This window comes from Ursus arctos, unplaced genomic scaffold (genome assembly GCF_023065955.2).
Source record: "Ursus arctos isolate Adak ecotype North America unplaced genomic scaffold, UrsArc2.0 scaffold_14, whole genome shotgun sequence".
Taxonomy (NCBI): Eukaryota; Metazoa; Chordata; class Mammalia; order Carnivora; family Ursidae; genus Ursus; species Ursus arctos.
Window position 1 is genome coordinate 19,396,124 of NW_026622808.1, and position 17,240 is coordinate 19,413,363.

The following is a 17,240-nucleotide window of genomic DNA, read 5'->3' on the forward strand; positions in this document are numbered from 1 at the left end:
TTGGGCTTCTCTCTGGCAATTTATGCCCAGGGGAATCAAATAACTTCTTTTCGTAAAATCCTTCCACCTGTCCCCTGCTTTTTTCCCACGAGGTCAAGATTCCTAGTTCCCAGAACCTCCAACACCGACTGCAGAATAATAATCTTTCCATGGGGAGAGGATCCGTTGACTTTCATTGGGTACTCAAAGAGGTCACGATGCGCTCAAGTTGAACGACAGGGGAACAACGTTGCAGGCGTTAGCCAAATCAAGTCGGGGCGTGAGCAAAGGTATTCCTAGGAAAGGGCACAGCATTTGCAAAAGTGTGGAGGTGAGGCTTTATACGGATGAAAATGAGAGCCAACAATGCAGCGCTAGTCCGCCTCTCCCTAGGAATTATCAACACCAGACTCCTCTTCAAAGCGCTTTGAAACCCCGCGCGAAAAGTTGGTTTGCAAGCCCCGGGCCGAGATGCATTCTGGGACATGTAGTTTTCTCTAGAGGCCGGAAATTCAGAAGCGGCGATCACTACCGGGTCCCACCACGAGGTGTCGCCCTTCGGCGAGTACGATGGGCCTTATCCTTTACTCCAGAAGACTCTATTAGACCTACAGCAATCACAAGAACGGGAGATTCTTTGATTGACAGAAAAGTTCTCAAAGTCAGGATTCGGAGGTCAAAGCCCGTTCTCTTCGGCTTTGTTGGCTGGAGGAACGGAGTGATATTTATATAAACCAATGGGGAATTCTTAGGGAACTAAGTAGTGCCAAGTGACAAACCACAGTCTATGAATCGATCCCTAACGTCATTGGCCAGCACTGTTGACTGGCGGGTCTTCCAGCCAATAAGACTTTGCATTATCTTGCCGCCGGGACCTCCCGCAATAGGCGGAGCCAACATTGCCTTTTCCTGAGGCACCGCCTCCTGGCCTTGACAACTCGCTGCCCCCACGCTATTGGCTCTCGCACAAAAACGACAGTTCTGGAGTCCAATGAGCCCACCGGGAGGTCCTCTGGGGGAAGGTTCACTCAACCATAGGCCTATGCCTCTCTTTCACTGGCTTGTGTGTACGAGTGGCAGAGCGACCGGCCAATCGGGGGCGGCGTGAGGGCTTTGGGCGCAGCCCCGGGGCCCGGGCGGGAGGTCGCTCGGGTCGGGTGTCGTCTGAGAACCGGATGAGGCGGCGACTGTGAGGCCGAGCCGGGAGCGGGCGTCGCGCCGAGGCCCGGGCGGGCGGGGAGCAACGGCCGCGGACGCCGCGGGACCGCGTCGTTAAGGGCCGGGGGCAGGCGGGGAGCGCGGGGCGCTCGGGCCGGGGCCGCCGGCGCCATGGGCAACCGCGGGATGGAAGAGCTGATCCCGCTGGTCAACAAGCTGCAGGACGCTTTCAGCTCCATCGGCCAGAGCTGCCACCTGGACCTGCCGCAGATCGCCGTGGTGGGCGGCCAGAGCGCCGGCAAGAGCTCGGTGCTCGAGAACTTCGTCGGCCGGTGAGCGAGCGCGGCGGCGACTGCGAGCGGGCGGCGGCCTAGGGCGCGGAGGGCGGACCGGGAATGGCGCGCCCTGCGCAGCCGGCGTAACTGCGGCGCTTGCGTGCCCGCGACGGGGACGGGGACAGGGAGGCGGGCTCTGTGGGACGCCCTGGGCGGAGGGCTTCCTGCAGGGGCTGGGGAGCCTGCTCAGGCCCTTGGGGCGCCTCACCGACTGGGGGGCGTGGGCCAGGAAGTGCGGTGGACCGTCGCCGACTCTTCTGGTCCCCAGCTTTCGTGGCCGAATTCTACCATCTGGTTGCTTGTGGATCAGGGTTAGGGCCCTCTTCTCGGTCTGTCCGAAACCTGCCAGTTAGATACCTATTAGTTCGACCCCTGTGGTCTGGCTGGCTGTTCATTTATCTGGAGCAGCCCCTGCCGTCTAGTTGGCTCTCTCTCTGTCCTGGATAGAACTCCTTGCCACCACCATTTGGCTCTCCATCTGTCCAGTCCCTCAGGGCGGCCCCCTGCTGCCTGGCTAGCTGTCTGGGGTGACCTGTGCTGTCTGGCCGCCCGTCCGTGCCCCTCTCAGACTACACTTAGTCGTGCCTCTGACTAGCCTCCGCAGTCTGACGGGCTGGCCAGACCCTAGGGGACTCTGCTGTCTGGTTCTCCTAGGCTGACTCTAAAGCCTGGTCCCAGGCAAATGCTGGCTTCTCTCCCGAATGGATCCTTTTGTCTGTCTGTACAGGTGTCTGGCCTTATCTTAGTCTGCCCATCAGTGCCCTGGCAGGCTGTCTGGCCCCACGTCTGCAGTAGGGAGGGGGTGGAGGGAGCATGCAGAGGACAAGGGAGCTGAAGGATGAAACCTGAATTTCCCTATCAGTTGTAAGTAGGACCCTGGGGAGAGGGGGGATTTTCTGCAGGATTCTTTTCCGGCCCTTGTCAGGGTGCTCTGGGGCCCCAGAACACAGAGGCTGCTTCCAGGCGAAAGCCTGCAGATTGGGGGTCCTCTTTGGAGCCTGATCAGGCTTTTGGGCAGTCCTGAGAAGCCTCAGTTTGCCCATCTGTCCAGTGGACAAACTCCACTCGCTGGGCTGTTTCCAGGATTCAGGAAGCTGATGAATGAGAGCTGGACGTGTGGCCTCCAGGGGTGTTTGGTTCTTTCCTCTCCCTTCCCCCGCCTCTTGCCCTTCTCTGCCTCCCAGATGGGCTGTCACTTCTCCATTCTGGGAAGGACTCCATTTGTGCCTGTGGCTGCCAAGTGATAACATCACAGTTATCGGTATTATTCCTGTGGTTGTTATCGGTGTTGAGGGGTAATGTTCATTGGGCAGGCCCCAGGCTGAGTTTTTTTGTCAGCATCTTGAACCCCACAGCGAGTGAGGTGGAGGTTCTCTTATCCCCACCTTAGACATGAGCAGGGAGGCTCAGAAAAGACTCATCCTTGGCCCAAGGGCACCAGGCTAGGGCTCACTGGAACCCAGCTGGGTGCCCAGCCCCGCCCTGCCTTCCCGGAGGCCTGGAGTTTTGCTCGCAGCGGCATGAATTTCCTCCTTTGCTGCTTTGTCTCTGGCGCCTTGCCTGTTGTCCACTGTGGCGGAAAGGTGTGGACTTGGGGTCAGCTGGGCCTGGGCTGAGCCTTGGGCTGGGCTGTGGGCTCCTTTGCATGGTTATCTTCCTCCCTGCCCAGGCTTTCAGTGGGCGCACAGCAAAGTCCTGTCCATTTCATTTGCCTTGTGACCTAGCACAGGTGGTTTGGCCTCTCTGAGCCTCAGTTTCCCTTCCTAAAAACGGGGTGATGGTCCATCGACAAGACTGTTGCCGTGATGCAGGGACATGATGTGTTGAAAGTACTTGCTTAACACAGTGCCTGGCACACAGTAGGTCGACATGGACAGGCTGTTACTCACCATGCTGCTTCCTTTCGAATCAGCAACAAAAACTAATCAGAGTGAAAGTGCTTTCAGGTTACACACTGGACTGTATTTAAGCCTGACGAGGCTGACACTATGATCCCATTTTACAGAGCAGAAAACTGAGGCTCAGCAGAGCACTCTTGTTCAAGGCCCTTCAGTGAGGAATTGGGGCCTGGGGTATCTCTCCCTGGCCCACCTCCCCTCAGTCTCTCTGCCCCTTGCCTTTCTCTCTTACTCACCCACCCAGGCATCTACAGCTGAGCTGGCTCCTGTGGCAGCCTCCTCCCAGAAGCCTGCAATGTGACCTTGATCGTTAAGAGCATTAGTTCGGGGCCTGAGAACCAGAGTTGTAAAAAAGCTTCTTGGGTATGGGTTGCTCAACAGAGCTAACTTCTTTTTATTTCTGGAGCGTGGGTAAGGTCTCTTAGCTACCAAGCCCTGCCGTAGGGGGACGGCAGGCAGGCCTCATTTTGAATGAGAACCTGTTTGCTTCTTTGCACCATGGACCTTTACCGTGGACATCTTGGCTGGTTTCAAGGCACAAACGAGAGAGTATGTCAAGGGCCTGTGCCTGGGGATCAGCACGGGCTGCTCCGTTTCACTGCCTTCTCCTTGTTGGTTTTCTAAGAATGTGGTCCAAGGGAGAATGGCCCAGGTAGCCTGTCGCAGTGGTGGCAGGTCGGCAGCTGGGGGCTGAGGCCTGCTTGCTGGTCTTCTGTTTCACCTGCATAGTGTTTAAAATCTCTTTGTTTTTAATTAGCTGCCAATATTTAAAATTTGCATCCAAATTTGGGTGGTTTCAGTGCTTAGCAAACACCCACAGATCTTAAGAGTTTACTGGTGCTATACAGGGGCTCGGGGCCTTTGGCCTGGCTCCAGTGTGTTTGGGTGTGTGACTTTGGCCATGTGGACTCTGGTTTCTTTTCTGTAAAATGGGGTGATAACTAGACCCTCCCCAGGGGGACTGTATGAGTTAATGGGTGTGGAATGCATTGACCCTATGCCCACGGCAGCTGTTGTTATAATCACCATATTCTGGCCTCCCTACACCCAAGTGTTGCTTGGCATCAGGTGCCTGGGTCAGACTAGGCGTGGTCACATGAGCTGCCACACTCCTTACTGCTCCCTAATACTCACCCAGGCTTATTTTACGTTTGCCTGGAGACTCTTGGCCGAGTTTAAGACCCTTGGCTTTTCTGCCCTGACAAGCCTTGGCTTGTCAGCATGTGGCCCTAAGGAGGGGGAAGGATGTGGCTTTCCAGTGACCCTGGTCTTTTAGCCTCAGCAGCCAAATGGAGGGAGGAGCTTGGGAAAGTTTTTCCTTGGGAGAAGAGGAAGAAGCTGAGGTTGAGGCCTCTAGCTCAGAATCTCCCAGTGCTGGCCTTGATCCCATGAGCCTTTCCCCTCTGAGCCTCGGTATCCCCAGCTAGAAAATTGGGCTGTTAACAGTATCCACTCATGGGCCCCTTTCAGGTGACCAGATGGGTGTGTTTCACCGCTTGGGGAAGATAAAGTCACCTGGTGCCTGTCATTGAGGGTGGAGCGAGGACTAAATGCTCGCCAGAGTGTCTAGCACAGGAAAAGTACTTAAAACGCTGTGCAGTTTTCATTTGTTCAGTGAAAAATGTTTTCTGAGCATGTGTATTCTGTGTCCGGCCCTGTTCTGGGGTTGCAGACACAGCCCTGAGCAAGATACCAAACCCCCTGCCCTGGGGGCAGATAAGGACGGGGGCAGATAAGGAAGAAACAGGGTGGAAATTGATAACTGTTAAGGAGAAGAAGAGCGGGCTCCTGGAGAGGGCAGGGGAAAGTTAGGGTTTTAAATAGGAGATGGGGGGGTGTCAGGGAAGGCCTCCTTGGGAAAGTGACATTTGAGCCAAGACTTAAGCAGGTGTGGGAGGAGCCACCAGTGGAGATTTGCTGGGGGAGCATCCCAGGCTGTGGGAACCGCCAGTGCAAAGGCCCTGAGGTGGGCCTGCCTGCAGGCCAGTATAGCAGGAAAGTGGGGGGAGATGAGGTTAGCAGGTGCTGGGGTCGGGTGGGGGCCCAGGAGGGCTCTGAGCAGAGGGAAGGCTGTGGTGGTGCCATTCCAGTCCTTCCGGACCTGGTTCTGGGCAAGCTGAGGGCTCTCACCTTCGATTTTCAGCTTTACCTTGATTTTCTCAGTGAGTGGTACTCGCCAAGTCACAGAGGAGCCCAGTGCCATTTTTCTTTTGACAAGAATCAGCTGCCCATGGGTCTCTATCATCTCCAGCTCCATTTCCATTTGGTCTTCGGTGCTGTGTCCCTCCAGGAGACATGGCCACACCAGGCTGCTGCCTGGCACACAGTGGGTGCTGGATGGATACCTGTCAGATGACTGGTGGCCGCTCCCGTCCCTGCCAGACTGAGGGGCAGGCACATGGCTTGCCACTTGGGCTGGTTTGTACCTTCGTGGAGCATAGGTGTTCAGAGCTGCTTGGAGATGACAGCTGTTTCCATTGTTTTTCCTTTTGGTGCAAAACTGAAGTTCCTTTGCCTGTGTGGTCGGTAGTACCCGGGCCAGCCTGAATGGGGAGCGTCCAGGGGCACCTGTGGGAATGTGGCTGTCCCTGTCACATGTCGGCTGAATGACCTCCCTTCTCTGGGCCTCACTTCATGGGTCTGGAAAATGGGGATCAGGATGTTCCTTCGCCCCTGCGGGTGGGCTGAGGATCAAATGAGCTAATCCTTGTGAAATAGGAGAGCCCTGCCTTTTGCAAAATCCCGGGGTGAGGACTCACCTTAAGTTAATTTCTTTTTCCGCAAAGAAAAGGAATTCCTAATTCCTTTGTTAATATAAAAACCACCTTATTTTAGCGCAAACATGACTTGCTTGAGTGCCTCTCGGCAGGCGGGCCTCATTCTGGCTTCAGCCTGGGGGATGTAACCCGACCAGCCAGTGAGCTGGCTCCTGAAATGCTAGTGGGAGCCCATTGCTGGTGCGTTTCTAAGTGGAAATGGTGGCTGGGATCAAATACTTGGTGCGAGAGTCATTTATGCTCACTTAGCGTCTGGTGGTGGGAAATGGGGAGCAAAAGTGCCCCACAGTAGCGAATTGGCGGGACAGTGTGTCCAACACCCAGCATGAAGCAGCTACTCAGGGATCGAGAAGAGGACTTAATGACCCAGAAGGCTGCCTAAGACCTGTTCATTTCCAGACCCAGTGGAGGTGTGCTCTCATCTTGTTCAAAGCAATTGTAATTTTGGAGTAAAAAGCTGGGAAGGTATATGCCTCCTGAACCCCCCATGTGGGTGGTCTCCCTATATGAGTCTTGGTTTGGTTTTGCTTGTTCGGGTTACGTTTATGGCCAGGTAGACAGATTTCTCCAGAGCTCAGCTCCAGGCGGCCGAGTGCTTTTTCAGAGTTATTTGTCCGGGGATAATGGCCCTCGCTAGGTGCACAGACGAAAATCCCCTGGTGGTAAGCTGGTCGTTTCTGGGCGAGGGCAGAGGATGAGCTTGTGGACAGTTCTAGATTTAGGGCTTTCAGAGGTAGCGCTGACGGAAGGCAACCATGTGGCTCTCCAGGTGTTTGCATTTGGGTCAGAGCCACATCTGTCAAGCTTTTGCCGGATTTGAGTGGAAATGCCGAAATTACAGGGCCCTCAATTGCAAGAAAAAATGGGAACATCAGCTAACCCTTAATTTACTGGAGTTGCTAACCACATGCTGTAATTAAGCCCTTATTGTGTGAAAGCTTTGGGAAAATGCAAGCCAATAATGAGATATTTATAGGGCATTAGCTCCTATCCGAATAAAAGACAAAGATTGCCTTGCCTCTGAAGCAAGATGGCCCAGGAGAGAAAAGACTCTGCTTTTGGGTGCCTTTTGGGTTCCTGTTAGTATTGGCAGTGAGGCTGCTGCTGGGTGCTGGGGATTTTCCCTCCTGGAGTCACCCTCAGCTGGAACAGGGAGCTGGGCGACTCTTCGTTTCACCTGCTGCTGGCTGTTTGTGACACAGTAGGAGGTGATGTTTGTGTTTGTGGAGGGTCCCTCTGTGCTGTCCCCTGGGGACTTCTGTCTAAAATTTGACCATGTGGTCCCAGCAGCCCTGGGCTGCTGCTCTTGCATCCTTGCTTTACAGGTGAAGAAACTGAGGCCAGAGAGGGGAACAGACTTGAAGTCTCCCAGGGAGGAGTGCAGCAGCTGGGCCTTGAACTGGGCCCGTGTCCTCCAGCCGGGTTCTCGGGGACATCAGGGATGGGAAGGCGTGGAGTGAACAGTGGACGCCATGGTGCTTGTGTCCGAGGAGAGGGCTCAGGTGACGGATGGAGCAGCCTCTGGCTTTCGGCATCCTTCGAGGCGGGTAGCTGCGGGTGCAGCTGGCGTGCTCTAAGGAGCACGTCCTCTGCTGGGCGCTGGGAACCCAGCGGGGACCAAGATGGGCAGAGATAGGTGAACAGTTCTATGAACAACTTTCTGGACACGAAGTATGGCGAGAATGGTGGAGGGAAGGAGAGAGTGGCTGGGCAGGGCTGCTTCAGACGGGTACTGGGTACGTGGTGCGTGCCCCACAATGCAACCAGCCGCTTGAAGGCCCCTGGGGCAGAGTGTCCCCTGCAGAGGGAAGGGCAGGCATGGAGGGCCCCACATCCCAGCCTGCCAGGTTGCTGCTGCACCCTTGGAGATGGAGGCCTGAGCCAGCAGGCACGTGAGGGTCAGGAAAGTGCCCGTGGGAGGCCTACTTGCCCTCAATTTTCATTACGCAAGTAGGATCCCGAAGGCCAAGTTCTCGTGAAAAGGGAAAACATGCTTCAGCCCCATCCCGTCCTCCCAGCTCCATGGGGACCACCATCATCGGGTTGGGGTGGATCCTGCCAGACCCCTCTTGCGTGCTTTTGTCCATAAATCCTTGCCGGTAGCTACAGAAAATCTGTCGCACTGCCAGCAGTCAGTTCTTTTTCAGCGTGTCTGTTTTCTAGAACTGGGACCACCCCAGTTATACAGCATGGCAACTTGCTTTCCAACCACTTAACACGTCCCAGAGGCCTTTCCGTGTTGGAGCGTCTGCTACTGCTGCTTGGAATTTCCTGACGGCCCCAGAGGGGTAAGGAATGGAGGAAGGGGGCCAGCGGGAGTTGCCGTGACTGTCCCCATGAGAAGTGGCAGCACCCTCTGTGTGCCGTCATCCACACTGGGGCCTCGGCACCAGGCGTCTTACTTGCTTTGAGTCTGTTGCTCGGTCCCTGTTTACTGGTGAGGAGACTGAGTCAGAGAGGCTTGCCCAAGGATATTGGGGCTGCAGGCTGCCAAACTTGAACCCAGAGCCTTGACCTTCATGGGAGGCCTCCTGGGGCCTGCTGGCCTGGACCTGGTGTGGCTGCCTCAACCCTGGCCCAGCTTCCTAGGGTCAAGTTTTTACTCCTCCTGCTCTCTTTGTCCCGCAGAGTAGCCGCAGAGATTTCTGGAACAAGGCCAGGTGTCGAGGAACAATCTAAACCCTCCTTGGGTCCTTGCAGTGCCGATTGAAGTGCCTAGTACCACACCTCAGTTGCTTGATTGGCCTCCTTCAGTGGCTGTCGGGGGGTGGCACTGGTCTTCCTCCCACACCGAATAGACTTTCCACATCTTTGATGTGCTCACCATGTGCCAGGCACTGAGCACCGTCTGTGTGTCCTTTTGGGTCAGCCCCATCTTACAGACAAGACAGCCGAGGGGCAGGGGAGAGGCAGGCAGGTGGGGGCCTCCAAGTCCCCGCACTTGCCCACTGCTTCACTCAGCCGGTATTTGTTTCCGGTGGAGAATGGTTGCCACCGTAGCGAGCAGCAGAGGCTGGCCTTGAATGGGGATGTTGCCATGAGTGAGCCCCAAGAGCTCCTTGTCCTCCCAGAGGCACAGTGAGAAGGGGTGGAAGCATGTGGAAGACACAGGTTCTGATAGGGAGTCTTGGGGCGGGAATGGTGGTCAGGGAGTGCTTCCTGGAGGAGGTGTAGGTCTTTCCGTTCATAGGAGCTTTCTTTTCTGTCCTTTTCTTTCTTTTTTTTCTTTTTCTTCTTCTTCTTCTTCTCCTTCTCCTTCTTCTTCTTCTTCCTCTTCCTCTTCTTCTTCTTCTTCTTCTTCTTCTTCTTCTCCTTCTTCTTCTTCTTCTTCGACTTTTTAAGTTTTTATGGTAATTCCAGTTGGTTAGCATACAGTGTTATGTTGGTTTCAGGCAGAGCGAGTCAGCACTTCCGTACAACACCCAGTGCTCATCACGCCGCATCACGTCGTGTCTGCCTTCATCCCCTCTCTTCATTTTCGCGGCTGTGTAGTACGCATGGTGCAGAGGCACCGTGGTTTATTTACCAGCCTCCTGGGGGTGGATGTTGAGGCTCCTTCTAGGCATCTAGTCCCAGGATTTGCACGTGGGCGGGGCACTGCGCAGAGTGTGGTGAGGAGCCCGATGGCCAGCGCTGTGTGTGTGGGTCTCACCTTCCTGGGCGTGGTGGCTGAGAGGCCGGCACGGAGCCGCTTCCCTGGGGTTGGTTTGGAGCTGGTCACAGTGTCCTCCCCGACGGCCCCACGTCAGCAGATCCTCACCACCCTTCACCCTGCTCTTCACCTCTGACTCGGCCTGACCGAGAGCTGCTGCCTCCACCCTGGTTCCCTGGCTCCTGCCTTTATCCCCCACCCCCACTGGGTGCCCGTGGACCCCTGAGGCGGGGCACGTCCCTCCTCTGTGCACAACCCTTCCCGGCTCCCACCTCACTTGGGGTCAAACCCCAACTTCTGTGCCCCCCCTGCCCCCCTACCTCCTGCCCTCACCTCCTCCCATTCTCCCCTTCCTCATCCCTCCAGCCACACAGCCTGCTCCCAGAACCTCCCAGGCTCACTCTCACCTGAGGCCTCTCTCTTCCCTCCTTTGCATGTCCTCTTTGTCCAAAGTGCTGTGTGACCTGTCCCGCCCCTCTCTTCTTGGGTCCCTGCTGAAAGCTCACCTCCCTGTGAGGCTGTCCCTTACCTACCGTGGCTCACACTGGGCCTGGCACTCTCTCAGACCCCCTGCCCTGCCGTGTTTTCTTTTGAGCTCTTACCAGTACCTGAAATTATTTTCATTATTTGTTTGTCTCTCTGTCTGCCCTCCCCCGACCCCCAGCAGAATGGCAGGTTCTCACGGCAGGGATTTTTGTCTGTGTGTTCCTTGCCGTCCTGGTACATAGTAGGAGCAGGCGTATTTGTTGAATGAATGTACCTAGAAACTAGAATTGGATTGAGTTCACTGCTCAGACGTTCATTGAGAAGGGGGGCTGGAGGACAGTGCTGGGACTCCCTGTTGGGGGCTCACGGTGATGAGGTGGGGCGTGAGGCTCCAAGGGGGACAGAAGCACGTGCATCTTCTTCACGGGGAGGGCTGTGATTTGTCCTGTGGACACTGAGTCATAACAGTATTGTGTTGAGACCCCAGGGCCAGCCAAGCTTGGATGTCTGCGCTGACTTCCCCAGCTGTAAGAGGGGCCCCCACCCTGGGCGGGGCAACCGAGGCCCCACAGAGCTACCAGTGAGCTGCCCCCTTCACTCTTGCTTTGTACCTGGTGCCAGGCAGCCCTGGCAGGAGTGGGGACCACTTTGCTCAGGTGCTTGAGCATGATCGTCACGGGCCCCGAGGTTCGAAGGCAAGATGCCCAAGTGCCCACTCGGACCAGAGCAGAACCATGGAAAGGAAGCCACTGGGGGTCGTCCTCCCGTGGGGAGCTGCGGGGAGAGGTCATAAAATACCAGCGTGCCTCCCTAGACCAACTTAAAACTCCTGGGGGATTCTGGTCATGAGCCGTAGCATGGCAAACCAGTGCTCTGTAACGGGAGACTTCTTTTGGCTAAACTTGAACCCGCTCAGCCCGCAGACCCACAGGGTATGGGCAAGCGGCCGGCAGAGCTGTCCAGGCCCCCCGGTGACACCCCCGTGCCCAGACGGAGGAGGCGTCCTGGAGACTCTGCTGTATGATACATTTTCCCAGCGATAAGCGTCTTCAGGGACTGGCAGATTGGCTGGCGAGCGGAGCAGGCAGGAACAGTCCCAGCTGGGGTGACAGCCGCCTGCCGGGTGATACACCCTGGCACGGCCAGGCCAGCCCTGGAGGAAGCCCCTGTAGTGGGTCTGGGACACAGCCCCGTCTGTCTCAGGCCATCGGGCCTCTGTGTTCTCTGCTGATGGATAGGGGCCTTCTGGAGGGTCACAGCCTCCTTGTCGAGGAGGCTCCCAGCTGGCCCTGTAGCCAAGGAGCCAGAGGTTCTGAGGATGAGGCCTTCAGACGTTGTTCTTTTTCTACTTGGTGGGGTGTCGGAGTGTCAGGGATCTCTAAATCAGGAATGGGGGATTGCGACCAGAGACGAGGAGCCACCCCCCCCCCCCCCAGCTTGAGGGAGCCTTCCTGTGGTTTAAGTTGGCACGTCTTGTCTTGCAACACTGAGTTCCCCTCCTCTGGGTGGAAGCCGTTCTGACGGAAGTCCAGCCTCTGTGGTGTCCGTCCTGCCGGCTCAGGGCGCCCTGCTCTCCGGGGGCCGGAGGCTCCACGTGCAACACGCGCCCAGCACCGGGCAGAAAATGACATGTTGCCTGGAGTTTTCAGTTCTTTTCTTTTTTAATTTTAAGATTTATTTGTTCGGGGGCGCCTGGGTGGCTCAGCCGTTGGGCGTCTGCCTTCGGCTCAGGGCGTGATCCTGGAGTTCTGGGATCGAGCCCCATGTCAGGCTTCTCCACTGGAGGCCTGCTTCTCCCTCTCCCACTCCCCCTGCTTGTGTTCCCTCTCTCGCTGGCTGTCTCTCTCTCTGTCAAATGAATAAATAAAATCTTAAAAAAAAAAAAGATTTGTTCATTATAAGATAAAATTCATTCATTTAGGACGCACACAGAGTAAGGCAGAGGCTCCATCAGCCATGGCTCTTGCCAGATCCTTTTTCTGTATCTCCATGTGCGAATGTTCCCTGTTCCCCCCAGTGCCATTAGAAGCCCATGTTTGACAGTCCGGAGTCCTGCCATAATGTGGTCCACCTCTTGCCAAGTCCCCGCTCTTCAGTGTCTGGAGGACTTTTTGCCTTTGTTTTGTTTGTAATACATTTTTTATATTGGAACAGTTTTAGATTGACAAAATTAAAAAAACAAGTTTGTTTTTTTTTTTAGGATTTTATTTACTTATTAGAGAGAGAGAGAGAGAGAGACCAAGAACGAGTGGGGGGAGGGGCAGAGGGAGGCTCAGACTGAGTGCTGAGCAGGGACTGATGAAGGGCTCCATCCCAGGATCCCTGAAATCATGACCTGAGCCGATGTCAGACGCTTAGCCAACTGAGCCACCTGAGCGCCTGAAAATAAACAAGTTTTAAGTTTACAGTAAGGTAGCAAAGACAGTACGGAGAGCTCCCATGAACCCTTCACCCGTCCTTTCCTGATGTTAACGTCTTACCGTACCATGGTACGTACGTTCCTCACAATGAAGAAACGAACCTTGGTAGGTTGTTACCATTAAGGAAAGCCAGACTTTCTGCAGATTTCCCCAGTTTTCCCCACTGTGTGCTTTTTCTGTCCCAGGACCCCATCCAGGATGCCACATTCCGGGCCAGTCGTCCCTCCTCAATCTCCGCTGGTCTGTGACAGCACCACCCGCTTTGCTTGCTTTTCATGCCCTTGGTATTTAAGAGGATATCCTTCAGTTTGGGTTTATCTGGTTATTGCCATGATTAGACTGGGGCTCCAGGTTTGGGGAGAAGAACACAGAGGTGAGGAGCCCTTCCCTCCTCATCCTGTCAAGGGGTCCATGATAGCAACAAGTCTTCTCATGGGTGATGCTGACCTTGATCTCTTGGAGAAGGCGGTGTCTGTCAGCTTTCCTTATGGTAGTTCACTCTTTTTCTCCTTTTCATACACCATCCTTTGGAAGCCTCAAAGGTTCTTCTTAATTGCTTAAACCAGTAATATGTTCAGTATGGCACCAAGTTCCAAAATACCAGAAAGGATGGAGAGAGAGGCCTTGCTACACGGCTGCCCCTGCAGCCCCGCCGGCACAGTTAACCCCCCTCCCTGGTTGCTGTGTGCCCGCCCAGTCTCCGGACAAACAGAAGCAGACTCGGACGTGTTTATTCTCCCCTCCTCCCCCACACAGCTCTACACCCTGTTCGGAGCAGTGAGACTGTTACTGGACAGTGTTTCTTGGAGAGCTTCCTGTCTCAGCACAGAGAGAGCTTGCTTGCCCCTTGGGTTTGTTTTCCACCCTCCAGGTGTGATTTACATAGAGTAAACGCGGCGCGTTTGTAGCGTAGAGTTCTATTTGGACACACAAGCAGAGTTGTGTCACCACCGCCACGATCGACACACAGAACGCTTGCAGTCCCCCCAGAGGTCCCCCTGTGCCCCTTCGTGGTCACCCCCTCTCCACCCTGTGCACCTGGCACCTGCGGATGGGTTCTCCACCCTATGGTTTTGCCTCTTCCAGAATCTTACGTAAATGAGCCCACGCGGCTTCTGAGTCGGCAGCGTTTCACTCTGCATACCACACTGGGCAACCGTTCAGGCCGAATGCAGCTGCCCTTCGGTCCTTTTTATTGCTGAGGGGTATTTCATGGTATGGCCGGGCCACCATCCGTTGAACTGTTCACCAGCTGAAGGGCAGTGAATTGTCTCCAGTTCTTGGTGATCATGAATGATGCTGATAGAAACATTTATGTGCCTGTCTCTGTGTGGCTTGTGAATAGGATACATTTTGAGTTAACTTATGTATGACTTAGGAGGTGTAGATTGAGGTTATGATTTTTTTTGCATATGAATGTCCAATTGTGTCAGTACTGTTTATTTATTTAGTTGGTTAGTTAGTTAATTAGTAGGCTCCCCACCCAGCATGGAGGTTGAGCTCAACGACTCTGAACTCAACGATCCTGAGCTTGAGATCTGAGTCAAGATCGAGCCAGGTGTTAACTGACTGAGCCACCCAGGTGCCCATGTCAGTACTATTTATTGACAAGACCTTATTTTTGGGGCATCAGGGTGCGTCAGTCGGTTAAGTGTCTGCCTTTAGCTCAGGTCATGATCCCAGGGTCACGGGATTGAGTTCTGCATCGGGTTCCCTGCTCATGGGGAGTCTGCTTCTTTTTCCCCCTCTTTCCCCGCTGGTTCTCTCTCTCTCCCAAATAAATGAACAAAATCTAAAAAAAAAAAAGAAAGAAAGAAAAGACTTTCTTTTCTCCATTGAGGTGCCTGTGTCAGAAACCAATGGGCCGTGTTTGTGTGGGTTCATTCTGGACTCTGTTTTCTACAAACATTGATCTGTTATGTCCTGACCTTTGGCCAAAACCACATTTCTTTATTACTTTATAATAAGTCTTGAATTCAGGCCGGGTGAGTCTTCTTTGTTACTCATTTTCAAATTGTTTTGGCTACTGTAGTTCCTTTGCCTTTACATATAAATTTTAGAATCAGCTTGTTGATTTCTTTCTTTTTTTTTTTTTAAAGATTTTATTTATTTATTCGACAGGATAGAGACAGCCAGCGAGAGAGGGAACACAAGCAGAGGAGTGGGAGAGGAAGAAGCAGGCTCTCAGCAGAGGAGCCTGATGTGGGGCTCAATCCCATAATGCCGGGATCACGCCCTGAGCCGAAAGCAGACGCTTAACCGCTGTGCCACCCAGGCGCCCCAGCTTGTTGATTTCTTAAAGAAAAAGAAATTTCTCCATCTTGGTACATGGAGAGTTTTGCTGTTAGTTTTTCTGTCTCTGTGATTCCATGAAACATCAGTGCTTACCTGGCTCAGTGCAGTTATCCCTCCTGGGTTTTGTACCTTCTGCCCACACTCCTTGCCCACCCCAGGCTGTTCTCCCTATAGTGGCTAGAGGGGGCCTGTTAAGAACCTATTCCCTCTCTGCTCAGACCCCAGTATGGCTCCTAGCTCCCTCAGGGTGAAAACTGAAGTCTTTACTGCCACCAGAAGGTCCTGCATGATCTCCTTGTCCCCTCTCCCTCACTGTCCCATCACTTCTCTCCCCTCATCTCCCTCATCTGCCCCTATTTCTCCCTTGTTCTGTTCTGCCTGTACTGGGCTCCTCACTGTTCCTCGAAGATGTGAAACACGGTCCCCCCCCTCCCACCGGGCCTTTGCATATGCTCTTCCTCTGCCTGGAAAGCTCTTTCCTTTAGATAACCTGGATCATTTGTCACCTCCATCCGGCCTGTGGTCACATGTCTCCTCAACAGGCCCTGCCTGGCCCCACTGCTAGAATGCCTCCACCCTGTTACTCCATCCTCTTGCCGTGCTTAATTTTTTTTGGAAGCACTCGTCACTCCCTGTCATTGTTTTACCTGTTTATTTGGTTTATTGTCCATCTCCACCCAGTAGAAGGTCAGTACCTTGCTCGTGGGGCCCTGCTCTTGGGTGTCCCCAGCCCTTTGTTTGGTGCTGATGCTCTAGGAACCCCTCCCCCCCATGTAAACGAACCCTGCGTCTGAGTCACTAACTGGTACTCACTCAGCAAAGGCAGCCGAGCTTGCTGTGTGCCCTGCTGCAACCTGGGCCGCCATGCCACCAGTTGCCACTTGGAGTCAGGCTGGGTGGGGGAGGCACGCACTAGTCAGCACACCACAGAGAGATGGAGGCTGTGACTAAGATCAGGGTCATGCAGGGGATGAGGCTGTAGGAGGACTGGATGAGGGCAGGCCATAGTCAGGGCCCCGGGCCCTTCTGGGAGGATTTGTGTGGGTTGGTGGTGGTTTTTATCTTTTTTTTTTATTAAAGATTTATTTATTTATTTGAGAGAGAGAGAGCAGGGAGGGGGCAGAGGGAGGGAAGAGGGCTCCCTGCTGAGTGGGGGGCCCGACATGGGTCTGGATCTCATCACGACCCTGAGACCGTGACCTGAGCCGAAATCAGGAGTCAGCCACTCAACCGACTGAGCCACCCAGGCGCCCCCCGGCAATGGTTTTTTATCTTAAAGGTAGATGATGGACTTTCTCCCTTCTTGGTACATGGGTTGTTCTTGTGCTTTTTGTTTTGTTTTATTTATTTATTTATTTATTTATTTATTTATTTATTTATTTATTTTTAAGATTTTATTTATTTATTCGACAGAGATAGAGACAGCCAGCAAGAGAGGGAACACAAGCAGGGGGAGTGGGAGAGGAAGAAGCAGGCTCATAGCAGAGGAGCCTGATGTGGGGCTCGATCCCATAACGCCGGGATCACGCCCTGAGCCGAAGGCAGACATTTAACCGCTGTGCCACCCAGGCGCCCCTTGTGCTTTTTGTTTTAAAACAGCATCTTCACTGAAATATAATTCACATACCATAAAATTCATCCTTTTAAAGTACTATGGGGGGTGCCTGGCTGGCTCAGTCCATAGAACATGCAATACTTGATCTTGGGGTTGCAAGTTCGAGCCCCACGTTGGGTGTAGAGACGACTGAAAAATAAAATCTTAAAAAAGAATTAAGTGTGCTGCGTCTTCACAGAGTTGTTCAGTGGTCACCACTGTCTGATTTCAGAGCCTTTTCATGCCCCCAAAGGAACTCTGTCCTCATCAGCAGTCACTCCCCACCCCCAGCAACTTCCAGCCACTAATCTACTTTCTGTCTATGAATTTGCCTGCTCTGGAATCCTGCACAGCGTGGATTTTGTGTCTGGCTCCTCGCACTTTGTACAGCGTGTTCAAGGTTCGTCCTCGCTACTGTGCGAATCACAACTCCATTCTTTTCATGGCTGGATAATAATCCACGGTACAGATATGCCCCCTTGTGTTTATCCGCTCCTCAGTTGACCAACGTTTGGGTCATTTCTACTTTTTGGCCGTCGGGAATAGCGCTGCTGTGAACATTTGTGTACAGATTTTTGTGTGCACGTGTTTTCATTTCTTCTGAGTCTCTATGTAGGACTGGAATTGCTGAACCATGTGGTAATTC

General features: G+C 53.9%; 1 protein-coding gene across 17 annotated transcripts in view; it reads left to right on the top strand.

Moving 5' to 3' along the window:
* Window positions 1-1,174: 1,174 nt before the first annotated feature.
* The window catches only part of DNM2 (dynamin 2), an 82,517-nt gene continuing 66,451 nt past the window's right edge, over window positions 1,175-17,240 (top strand). For 2 of the 17 annotated variants that reach the window (XM_026481406.4, XM_026481409.4), the window contains exon 1: window positions 1,177-1,469. In XM_026481406.4, coding sequence (XP_026337191.1) covers window positions 1,309-1,469 — 161 coding nt within the window. In that variant the 5' untranslated portion in view covers window positions 1,177-1,308. Of the gene's footprint in view, window positions 1,470-17,240 lie in introns of all 17 variants that reach the window. The other 15 variants (XM_044377939.3, XM_048226658.2, XM_026481412.4 and 12 more) reach the window with 12 other exon arrangements.